A 12,461-nucleotide genomic window follows, 5' to 3' on the forward strand; every position below is an offset into this window, starting at 1 on the left:
AAATATATATTAAAGGGAGGATACATTTTAAAAAAAGGAAACGTCCAAAATTCTTCTCGATCGATTTCCTGTTCAAGTTTTAAATTTTTTTTAAAGAAAAATGCCGCGTATGTGTTGGCCCTGAGCTGAAAGAAACAAAAAGGGTTTTCTATTTCTCAGCCAGATCATTTCTTCTTGGTCCTCTCTATACAGTCACTGCTTTTTGTTTTATTTTGTCGTTTTTTTCCCAACATTTGCAGCACAGACGATGTGTCGCCCAATTGGTCGGATTCCTGTTACGCCTATCCTTCCCCTGAGGATGACAGGCCCCCCCCACCATACCCCACCTGCTGCCCCCCGCCTCACCATCACTACCCCAGGGCACAGCCATCCCCCCGGCCTGCCGCCCCCAGCCCTGACTCTGTAACCCCAGCCTCCTTCTCCTCCTCTTCCTCCTGCTCTCCCCACAAGTGGACCGGCTACAGCCCCCTCCCTCCTCCTCCTCCCTCCGCCTCCCCCCAGCAGCTTGACATCAACTCTAACCCCAAGCCCAGCTTCCTCCACCTCCCCAAGCAGAGCTCCCTGGCCGACGCACTGCATGCCAACCCCGAAACTAACATGTCACCCCTTTACATCAAAACCCCGCTGGTGCTGACCAAACACGACCCAGCCCTCAGCCTGCCCCCTAACCTGCCCTCATCAGCCTTTCCCCAGTGGGGCAGCTGTGCCTGTAGCCAAGACAGAGGGACCAGACTGACTAGGTAAATACACACAACCGCAACCCCACCCCACTGCCAAAAAAGCTACCCCACAACAACAGCAACACAAACCAGTGTGCCCGTTGGGACAAAATGGTGCTTCCTCAGTAGTGTCAAGCTATTGGTGGCTATTTTGTTTCTTTTGCTTCCTTTATTTTGCTTCTCAGACTCTCGCAGACTCAGGCTTTCCTTTATATATACAGAGCTTTTTTTTTTTGGGCTTCAAGCAGCGTTTTTAAGTTTTTAGACCTTAAAACCGCAGTTCCTTTTTTAAAGCAATTGCATCCCTGGCTGCTGGGAATACCCCTGAGGGCAGTGTTGCTAAGCGACGGAGGATGTTATTAACGCTCAGGATGAGCCAAGCCTCATGTTAATACTTGCATCTTATTCTTTACAGGATTGGATATATGTTTAGGTTGTGTGTGTTTAGGCTACTTCTGTTGTGATGTCTGTTGGTTCCATTTTGTTTTCTGCTGTTGAGCCGACTGATAATCCTCTTCTGAGCTCCAGGGTTGTCGAGCTCTGTTTTGTAGTGTTTCATGCAAGGAGATGAGGACTCAGTTCTATTCTATTCATTACCCTGCTCACCTCTGGGCACCAAATCCCAATCAACTCCCAACTTCCCACTCATGCTCTCCATCTGCTTCGAATGCATTTGGGATTTGGGAGGTGAGAGATTGTAGCTTTCATTGAGGTGCTGCTCTGAATGAATTAAGTTCCTGACCTTCGTGCTAAACCTGTAGCAGCTGCGTCTCCTTCATCGTCTCCATTAAATCAAAAAATCCTTCATAAAGATATCCTTCATTTTATAAGCCTTAGTGATTTTAAACTTGGGAGTATTAGCAGCTGTCTGATGATATGAAAGTGCAGGATGGGGCTTGAGGATGGTCAATTAAGGACATTGATGATTCCTACAGTATATTCTTGAGTACATGACAAACATATTAATTGACAAGAACAGGTCAAGAATAATGATTTCACTGTCAGTCTCTCCTGCTTTTCTCTATGTCAGCAAAGATGTTCTTCAGTACATTACAAGGCAGTGGTTTTGACATTATTAAATTTCAGGGTGAGTGAGACACTGTGTTATGACTTAGTGATGCGTTCTATACCATTACACTGTAAAACCTTTTTGGTTCTGATATAAAGCTACACCATTGAATTTGTCATAGAATCAACAATTCATGCAACACTAGCAGGTATTATCTGTTATCTCGATAAAAAAATGATCATTTGGGCAGTGCTTGCTTATTTCTGTGTTTGTGGAGCTGAGCAATATTTCAGTGCAAATCTGTAAAAATAATTTCACTTCTGGAATATGTTCAGATGTATGAGAGCACTAGAGCAGGGGAGCCCACCCTGGTCCTCCTGGGCAGCTTGTTTTATAGATCTCTTTAAATCACCTGCTTCTTGAGGACATAGGACATGGAAAGGCTTCAACTTGTCCGGTTCAGCAAATAATGAGTTCAGTTTGGTAACGAAGGGCTCAGGTGGAAAGAAAACCTTCTGGCCCTCCAGGACTGGAGTTGTGCAACCCTCTGCAAGGGGAAGACTGGACCGACTAGTGCATACAAGTACAGACAGTGCATCAGGCTTTACAGCAGTTTAAGCACACACACATACAGCACGTGTACAAGTAAAATAAAATCACACACTGCAGCAGAAACTGTGATGATCTCTAACTCAAGAAGAGACATGGGTCGTGTCCAGCGTGGTAGAGGTGAGTAGCACACATTTACAGCCAACTCTGATGCACGGAACATTCCTCACACCCCAAACACAAGGCACAATGGTCCAGCATCACGAGAGCCAACCTGTTCTGAGCACAGCAGGGCTGTTTCTTTCTACCTTCTTGAAAGCCGTGTTCCATGTGTCCTGTGACATGGTGCAGAGCTTTCACAGCTACAGTTTACTTGCTTTCCCAGTTAATCTGGCAATGGCCAAACAACTTTGTGGATTTCTTAGGATCAAATGATCCAGGACAGCTTGTGTATGAGTTGTGATCCATCTACAAGAGGTGTAGCAGCAGTAGCCACTTGGCTAAGACTGCTGCCTTGTGTTTGTTTTTAACAGCACAGAAATCCAGAGAAGCCCTACTGTGCTCAGAACAATGGGGTCTATCCATTTGTCTGTTACATAGTACATACTGTAGACTCCACCTCAACGCACCTCAGAGATATGGCTATTGAGCATATGCTTTATGATGAAGTCACTTGGAGACTGAATTGTGATTGTGGAAAAACCAAAATGCCCATTTAAAAATATATTCATGCAGTTGGTTCAAGATGAAATAAGGGAATTCAAGCCACTTCTGCAAGTATTTACCAAGCACTTAACATGACATGGATTTCTTCAAGATACAGTATAAGAATGTCTGTTAACATTGCCATTGCCATCACTGGGACCTGGGGCTCATTACTCCGTGATGTTTTCTCTGCCACCAAAATTTTGGTCCTCTGCAATTGTACTTTTTGTACCAATAATGAATGCTGCTAGTAATTAAATGTTACTGGTTACAGATGGTTGCATGTTAAGTGACCTTAACAGTACAATGCATGATAGGTCAAGTAATTAACCTATTAATTAAAAAAGCAGTCACCTTTGAAAGATAAACAGATTGTATAATCTGAATTTTGGGAAGTCAAATTATATGCCATGACTGTGGAGTTTTCTTTCTTAGGAGGGTTCCTTTCTGATTTTTGTGAATGTTGGCAAGTTGTGAACCAGCCAGTGTTGGGAATGAAACGCTGTGTTGTTTTCTCTTCAGTACGTTGAAGAGCAAAGAGCTCTCTCCTGTGATGGGGCAGAAGGGAGGTCAGAGCTCGGGTCCTATGATGGCCACAGCCAGCAGCCAGCAGAGCACTGCCCAGGGGCAGCTGTCCACCGAGCAGAGCCCTCACTCCCTCCGCAAAGGTACTGCGCCAGTCTCCGCCTTCATGTTTATTCTCATAGACCTGTATTCTCAGTTACCTGTGAAAATGCAGTCTTGCCTTTTTGAGAACTGTAGGTCCAGAAATGAGGAAAAAGAAAGTTAAATCATTACACAATTTTGAATTGTTGTAATATGAATAATAGAGAGATAAGAGAACACACGGTAAAGATCTGAATTGTGCTAAGAAATGTGACAGAGTTGAGAGAAGGCTGAGCAGGCCACAGTACTGGGGACAGTAAGGATATGGTAATCCCACTGTGGTCTGTGGAGTGGGTATGAATGCAAATGAAGGCTGTTCCCTGAAATTGATCTCCGTATTTCGGCTGCAGGGATTTGCTGTTATGGGGAGGTGATTCAGTTTGCCCGGCTAGCCATAACTCATCCCCGTTTTTCACAAAAACAAAAGCGTTTCCTCTCCCGGAAAACTGTTGGAGGAAATACCTTGGGACGCCAGCGGGCCTGGACTGACATTGCTCCTCCCTCTGTTCCTCTCGCTCCCCGCAGTGTCCAAGAAGCTGGCTCCAATCCCTCCCAAGGTGCCCTACGGGCAGTCGGGGGGCATGTCGGACCAGTCCACGGGACAGCCGTCCCCCGTCAGCTTGTCGCCCACCCCGCCCAGCACCCCTTCCCCTTACGGACTCGGCTACAGCCAGGGGTACCCCGGCTTGTCGTCGTCGGGGCAGGTGTCCCCGGCGGCGGCTCCCTCCCTCTCCTCTCCCCCTTCCCTCAGCGGCACGCTCACCAAGTCCAGGCCCACCCCGAAGCCTCGCCAGAGGCCCAGCCTCCCACCCCCTCAGCCTCCCGTCACCCCAGGCCTGTCCAGCTCCAGCCCGCAGCCCCTGGATCACAGCCTGCTGGACAGCATGTCTCCTGGGGAGAGCATGTCCACAGGTAAGCACGCCTCGGCTCCCACTGTCTCTTTCTCCGTGTCTCTGCCGGTGTCTTACGGGCCAGCGCGTCCTTCCAGTCTGGGTAGCGGCACTCGAAATAAACTCTTTTCTGCTCTTCCTTTAGCCTCCAGCTCACTGTTCCTGCTTGGTCCGAATGTTCTTATTCTTTAAAGATTCGTTTCAGATGCAGCAGCCTGCGAATAGTACCGTACCATTGACGGGGCTGGCTCCCTTGACCCCCGAGCGTTCCGCACAGAGGTTACCTGTGTCGGCGCTGATCCAGATGTGTCATTCTGTCACTTTTCTGGATCCAAGTATTTAAGAGTACACAGAGGCAGGGCTGGTCATCATTGTGAGAAAAATTCAAACACGAGCCAGGGGTGTCACCCTTTTTATCACTAATCATGGGCATCCTAATGTCAGTTTAGGTTCACAGGTTAAAACGACAGTAGTGGTAATCCAGGTATTTGCAAGTAACTGCCTGTTTGACATCTGCAGTGTACCACAGACAGGAATCATTACTGTGTTCGTTGCTCATTCAGAACAGTGATGTTTTAAGGGAGTGTGTATTTTGAGAAGTTTAATGTACTAGAAAGACAGAGATTAATCCTCCCCCCCCCCCCCCCCCCCCACAGTTGGAGTTCTGCTTGCCTCTCTCCAGCAAAAAGCTGACAAGTTCTTAATTCTCTTCATCTGATATCTTCAAAAAGAAGCATTAACTGCTCCCAGTATGAAAATGCTTCATGGCATTGTGTTACACACTTCTGTTGTATTTTTATTCAAGAGATTTCTATAGCATCAATACACACTTAGCGTGTTCTGAGCTTTTTGGGTGTGATTCTTTACATATAATTGTAAGTCTACTGTAGAGGTAAGACCAAATTGTGTCCTGCAGAAGGATTGTTAAAACACTCTGGATGTCAGGTGAGAGGACAAAAACATTTAGTCACGCTTTTTAAAAACAGAACCAGAACAAGTATGTCCTTTAACAGTTTAAGAGGACCCAGAAAACTACTCTAGTGATAGGTTATGATTCTTGTTTGTGAAACCAGCAAACAAAAAACTTTTTTTTTCAGCCTTGCTGAAAGAGAATATTTAACTGAAACTCATTCAATGTAGAGTATAAAGTATGAAATATCTTTCCTATTTCTGTTCTTACTTTTTTAATCTTGATCCATGAAAAAATGCTTTTTTATATAAACTCTGAAATGCACTTCAATTACAATAGAGCACCTATTGTGATATAACAAACTGGCTTGTGTCTAGCTGTTATCCTTTTGAGTCTATAAAGAAGTATAACAGTCATATGCAGGTCTAGACTGCGGGCCAGGCATACAGGAGGTTAGACATTTTTAAAACTTTTGTTTCTGCTTTTGAAAATGAAAATGCTGCATTGCATTTTCTGTACAACAAATCAATAAAAGCGGATATCCTTGTTCATTTCTGTTCTCTTTCGCCGATTGGCCTAAGTGCAGAACTGATGGGCAATAGTAATCAGGGAAAAAATGTAATGAATGCCATATGATTATTGCCTGGAAAGTTCACTTGCTGTGTTGTTTTTTTTTAACTGTGCTTAAAATACCTGTTGTTGAGGCTTCCTTTTTTGGGTCTCTTTGCCTTGACTACTCTTGCTTTTAACCCTTTCCTGCCAAAGAGCAGGGAAATTGCCAGCGTGGGCCACCCACCTACGCCAGGGGAGAGCTGCATTTCCTTCTGATACGCCGACGCGATTTATAAGTTGGCCAAAAACAAATTACAAGGGCAAGGAAGGATTAAAAGACTTTGTTCTTACGGTCTGGATCTCTGAATATATATATATATATTTGTTTTCTGCTGCTTTCCTGTTTTTGTTTTTTTTTCCCTTGTCGATTACTATTATTGTGTACTTACAGCTGTGTGAAGCGAGTGATTCAGTGTGGGCTAAATGTGAGGGGGATTTTAAGGGTAAGCCGGAGCGACTGGCCTAACTCTCTGGCACTTTGGCTAACTCTGGAGCGTACTCCAGCTGCTATATATATTTACATATATACTGTATATATGACTCTCTATCTTGTCGTGTCCAGATCACCACTAACCCATTCCGTAACTCCAGTCTTTGCATGGGGGCTGAGATAGAGTTGCATGGCTTGTCGATGACATCACAAAGAAAGCCCCTCCCCCTTTCCGCGGCTCCGGACACACACCCTGCGCTGTGGCCCTGCGAAACCCGCCTTGCAGTTCCATGGCTTTCATGGATACGCCCTGGAATGAGCCCTCTTGCCCCTTTTCATTTCATTATTGCAGAAGGGATGTCATGATACAACAACGCCGTGGGAGACGGTTTAGGTTTTTTATTTAAAAAATATAGTCCTAGGTAAAACATCAGCAGCAAAAACAAATGGGGCACTCCTCCCCTTGAGTTTGCAAAACTGATTTGATTTCCTCTTCCATTACAGCCTGATCACAATGATGAACTGTCAAAGAGCTGGAATGCTTGTTTGCCTTTCCTCCACAAGTTCGAGGAACTCTAAATAGTCTTTGTTTTCTTTGACCTTTATGTATACTTAAGCTATCGGGGAAGCAGAATGTTTTTAATTTGTCTGATGTTGATCAAATGGTATTAAAGTCTGTTAGTTTTAATACTAAATTGATTTTCATACCTTCTGCACATCTGTTACTAGCTTTTAAAAGCTTTTTTGTGTTCTGTTCTGTTTTCTTCTCTGTTTCTGCTTGGATTTCTCCCTGGTTATTGCATTTTGTGGGAAAAAAACAGTTTTATGAAGAGACACGACACAAATGTGAAAGGCCAGAAGGAATGTACAGTAGATGTAATCTAGACCCAAGTGAGAAATTAATGAATAAGCAACTCCAGGTGATGATATACACTGCTGGGCAAAAGTCTTAAGACATTATAGACACCGTCAGGAGTTACGCCATCTGCATGTTAAGAGACAATTTACTCAAAGACTCCGCTAGTGTTTTCTACTATTCTAACAGCTTCAGCTCTATTGCAGTTTATAATGCTAGCGCTTGTTAGTTTGGGTGAGAAGATACCAAACTAACCAAATCAAATGTGATTTCACAAACTTGAACTGACATTGGTCAGATTTTTCCAAAACACTATCACAACAGCTTGAGGTAAACTACACGTGTGGCAGCTGAAGAGTGCTCTAAATGTGCGCTCCTTCACGTTTACCAGTCAACTCTATGTGTTCCTCATCATTAATATCATTTGCTCCTCTCTACACATACATGAAGCTAATGGGACACTAGCAGTGCTACAGAATACACCTCTGTGAGGATTGTGTTAATTTAAGATGACCCTGGATTTATGCTTCTGTAGAAGGGGGAGAATCTAAGTCATCAAGGCAGAAGAATGCATCATTTGTACACCTCCGTGTACATCTTTCAGGATGTTTTCAATTTGTTGTTGTGCTTGGATATATGAATTTCTCAGTGAAACACAAAATAAGGATAGATGTTTTCAAAGGCTGTAAAATGGAGAAAAAAAAAAACTTGAGAGAGACTGAAAAGATACTTTAAAAAAAAGCTGTATTGTGACATCCCTGTGAATAATGTGCTAGCCGACACAAGTGTATTCTGCTGCCAAAAAATGAATGAAAGACAGACGTGTTCTATGATCAAGCCTGCCTGCAGAGTGGTGACTCCAAATTCCTTTTATCTCCTTTTGCATCTTCCCAGATCCTCTGAGCCTTGACATCCCTGCTATACACATAGAATACGACGCACGCCACAGCGACCTGAAGGACCCACCGTGTAGGAACTCAGAGGCAGACTTGTCAGGAAAGACCGATTCTGAGGAGGAGTCGGAGAGCACTGCACTATGACATAAGGACTCCATTGCTGTACATAAGAGATATTCACACTACTACTGAAGTCTCAGTGATGGACTACCAGGGAAAGCCAGCCAGTCCTGAACATGAGCTTCTTCTACTGACTCCATAAAGAAATATATATATATAAATTATAATTGAATACAGTATATATAAGTACACTAAATTACACGGAGAATTCGAATGAGAAGGGACTCTTAAAATAAGGAGCTGAACACAATGTTGTACTTTTCCCCACAGTGGCGTGTTATTTTTTGGTTTCTAATTTGTCTTTGCCTTATCCGTGTCAATACAGCTTTGCCTTTGTATTCATATATATTTCTATTATCCTAATCTTCTTCTGGAATATTTCCATTGTACTCTACTACCGGTGCCTCAAGAACCGGCATATCAGCTACTGGAATATAAAGTGAATTCACTCTTTTGGGGAAAATTAAAAAAGTTCTGTGCATATCTCACACTGGAAAGCCAAGATTACAGAAGTGCAGAATTTTTCTTTTCTCTTTAGGGGTGCATTAACCTGGGATTAGCAGGATTGACAGACTTCTTTTCCCAAAGGCACTGCAGTGAAACCCAGTGATGTCAATTTGAAACAAAATGCAGCACCATGACTTGCAATGTGCTGCTCCACTGTAGGCATGCACCGTCTTAATGTGTCTGTAAGAGCGCAGAAGGGTCAGACAGCCTCAGCGTCCTGTTTTTTAAAGTGTCACTTGACCAGTTGTCTGACACCTGTTGAGTGAGGGGAATAGCTAATTCCCCCCATGTCATTCTGGGTAATGTGGTTCAGACAAGGATCTCCATCTTGTCTGAAGCTGTCTTACCATGTAAGACTTTGCTCCTACACTCTTATCCATATCAGAGCTGCATAGGTGTGACCTTACTTTCTGAAATCCAATGAGATTTGTGCCTGAGGCTCTTTTGATTGTTCTGACCTTTTGCTTCCTTCCTGCTTCCTCTGTTTCTCTTTGGAAAATAATTTTAAACATTTAAAATTAAAGGCACAAATCTAGCAACAGAGAACATAGTTATGAAAAGATACAGTTGTTAGTTTTTTATGTTATCTGTTGAATGGAATGAATGGCGAACAGCCTCTCCTTGTTCATTTACTTTCTTGGTCTTAATTAATTCTAGCACCTGTAAACTTTGTACCTTGAATTCCACATAGATGCTCTTGATGGTCTCTCTGACCCCTGCCAGCTGGAAACATGATTGGGTTTAACTGCCTTGAGAAAGGGGAGATACTGCACTTCTCAACCTGTGTGTCATACAGTTGCTGTATTGTGTAGATGTAAACCCATGCTTGTTATTCAAGTCTCAAAAGCTGCTGATACTGTGTGGTTTTCCACTCACTGGAAATACAAGGGTGCTTTATAACCGCTGGGGGTCAGAATGATTGTCATTCTATTGCTTCCTTGAGCGGTCCAGCTGGAGTACCCTTCTAAACAGAGAGACCAGAGACGTGCAGAGATTTAAAGGGCAGTTCTAAAAAGATCTGATTCAAGTAAGTTATTAATAAAGCTACTTTCTTCTTTGAAGGAAGGGATAAAAGGTTTTAGAAAAATGGTTCAAATGTGTGTTGGGACAGGCCTTGTGCATTATGATATTTGTGTGTATAGCCTGCAGAACGTTGTGACAAAATTCTACTTTTTATACAGGAGAGGAGCACAGAAGGAAAACATTATAGTGCTGACATCTCATTTCAGGGCTTTTCCTTGAAACAGTAAATATCTTTATTCATATTTATCAGAGATATTTTCCTAAAGAGAGTTGTGTTTCCATATGCACAGCCTTGGATGTTACAATGCTGCTCCTTTTAATTTTTAATTTCAAGTGCTATATATCTACCTTACCTGTTACCACAATTCAAGTGTAAATACAAGATGCTGTATATAGATACGTGTATATATACATGGAAAAAATATTATATATTAAAAGTGGTGTTCTTTTGTTCCTGACACAACGTGGCCAGATTCACGCTTTCCAGAGATACAGTAAGATACTCTAGCTTTTGCACAGTTAGCACTGGCTAACTTAGATTTAATTACATAACATGAATGATGAATATGACACTGTTGAAAGATCCGCATATTTTATAGGAATTTCTAATTAGAAGTGCAGATACTTGGGGTGTGTGTTTTATAAGCTTTGAGATGGCGTACAGTGATAGTGCTTTGTCTGTCTCTGACTATATTTTTCCATCACATTGTTTGAAAGTGACAGTACCTTTCTTTTTGCATTGAAAAAAGTTGAAATAGACTTTGGTTGCTTTCCCTTAAAAGAAACTGCTCACAAATCATTTTTTTAAATCGGTCACATATACAGTCTGCGGTTTGGTGAGATTGGGACCGTTGTGTTAGGAGAGCTGGCCTCACCGGCCCAGCTGCTCTTGATCAAAATATCGAAACAGAAATGCAGAATAAAGAAACAGATGATCAGTACAGAGCTTGACTCCTGCCAGGGTTAACTTTTCTGTGTCTTCAATTAGCAATAAAGTCTGAAGCTGGCGAGAGAAGGGAGTCGTGCTTCGACAAGGGGCATCCGAGTTGCATTTCAGTAAAAAATAACATTTTGACAGTGATATTACCATATCTGGCACCACAACCAATTATCAAGAACCTAAAAAGGATTGTACCAATCAGAAGAAGCAGAAAATGAAAACCATATTGGAAGTTTGACACATTCACCTGTAAGGGATTAGTAGATAATACCTACACACTGTTCAATTTCCCAGAGCTCCGGTGGATAGGATGTCTTTTCAATAGTACTGAAGGCAGAGATTGCTGATGAAAATTGTGAAAAACGTTATCTTGTGCTTTGGTGCAGAGTTTTAAAAATGATTAGCAATGACGGTGAAATTGTGTCTGTGTTTAGTTCTCAGTCTGGTTGTGGAAATGCGCAAGGTAAATGAGTAATTGTGTTTGTAATTTGATTATCTGTAATTCTTGTTATCTTGATTCTGTTCTGTGAAAGAAACGTCAGCTACATAAGAGGGGAGTTGTGCATTTTGATGAAATGGTTTTCCCACAGAAAACAAGGAAGCTTGTGGTAATTTACCACAGAAATGTTCAAACAAATTCTGACATATATATATTTTTTAAATAGAGCCTTTAACATCTACTTAAGTCTTATTTAGTTGGAATGTAGTGATGATAATCTCATTACAGTCAAGTTTATCAGCATTGTTGCCACTAACCTCTGGTCATGTTTTAAAAAAGAATGTCAGTTATTGATGTCCTTTGTATCCCAGCTGTCACGAACAAAAACATTATTCCAAATTTTATTGGGAATGATTGTCTTTTTGCGTATTAATTCCAAAGACATGTACAAACTAAATAATTTATTGATGCTTTTGGTTCAAACAGGATTCTTGTTTAGTTGCATAAAATGAATCTGATTATATTTCCAATTTTAGTCAGTAATTCAGCTGTAATACTAAGTACACTAAATAAAAAAAATAAACAGCTTCTCCCAGCACAGATCTTTTTTGATGAAGGGCTAAGATTCCTGTCTGACAAATCCATTTCTGCTTTCAGTCAAAACAAGCTATAAAGAAACACGTTCATTTTACTAATTAATCTTAGTAATAAAGAAATGTGACTGATGACGATATAAATATAATATTGCAAATGGAAATGATCTCTTATGGTAGCAAGAGGGTATGGACCAAAGTTTCATGGCCAAAACCATCAGCTGTGACCTCCCAGTTTCAGCTAAGCAATAAAATACAGTCGCCACTACCCCTCCTCTCCAGTGTCTTACAACCCAAGCAGGGAGACAATCCATTGAATAGTCTTTGTAATCCACTGTCCTGGCTTAATTTGGATCCCTCAAATGTGCCACTAAAGCACCTGGGTTTTTGAAGAGGCGAACAGTAACACTGCTGGGAAAACAACTGACTTTGGGTTTTTTTTACAATGAATATTGCCTGACACACTTTTTCCAAAGTGTGGCAGACAGTATATGCCAAGGTCTTTTCGGGAGGGAACAATCAGACTCAGAGAACAAAGAGAATTTGTTTGAGCTAGAAAACAAAAATGGACCAGAACAGGTGTGAATGGGGCAGCTT

At 42.1% G+C, this 12,461-nt stretch overlaps 1 protein-coding gene across 7 annotated transcripts in view; it reads left to right on the forward strand.

Moving 5' to 3' along the window:
- The window catches only part of arhgap44a (Rho GTPase activating protein 44a), a 62,174-nt gene extending 51,819 nt beyond the window's left edge, over nt 1-10,355 (forward strand). For 5 of the 7 annotated variants that reach the window (XM_088599977.1, XM_088599979.1, XM_088599980.1 and 2 more), the window contains 4 exons: nt 240-740; nt 3,505-3,650; nt 4,174-4,560; nt 8,241-10,355. In XM_088599977.1, coding sequence (XP_088456103.1) covers nt 240-740; nt 3,505-3,650; nt 4,174-4,560; nt 8,241-8,386 — 1,180 coding nt within the window. In that variant the 3' untranslated portion in view covers nt 8,387-10,355. Of the gene's footprint in view, nt 1-239; nt 741-3,504; nt 3,651-4,173; nt 4,561-6,451; nt 6,504-8,240 lie in introns of all 7 variants that reach the window. The other 2 variants (XM_088599982.1, XM_088599984.1) reach the window with 2 other exon arrangements.
- Nucleotides 10,356-12,461: the final 2,106 nt, after the last annotated feature.

Source organism: Lepisosteus platostomus, chromosome 11 (genome assembly GCF_059453375.1).
Source record: "Lepisosteus platostomus isolate fLepPlt1 chromosome 11, fLepPlt1.hap1, whole genome shotgun sequence".
Classification (NCBI taxonomy): domain Eukaryota; kingdom Metazoa; phylum Chordata; class Actinopteri; order Semionotiformes; family Lepisosteidae; genus Lepisosteus; species Lepisosteus platostomus.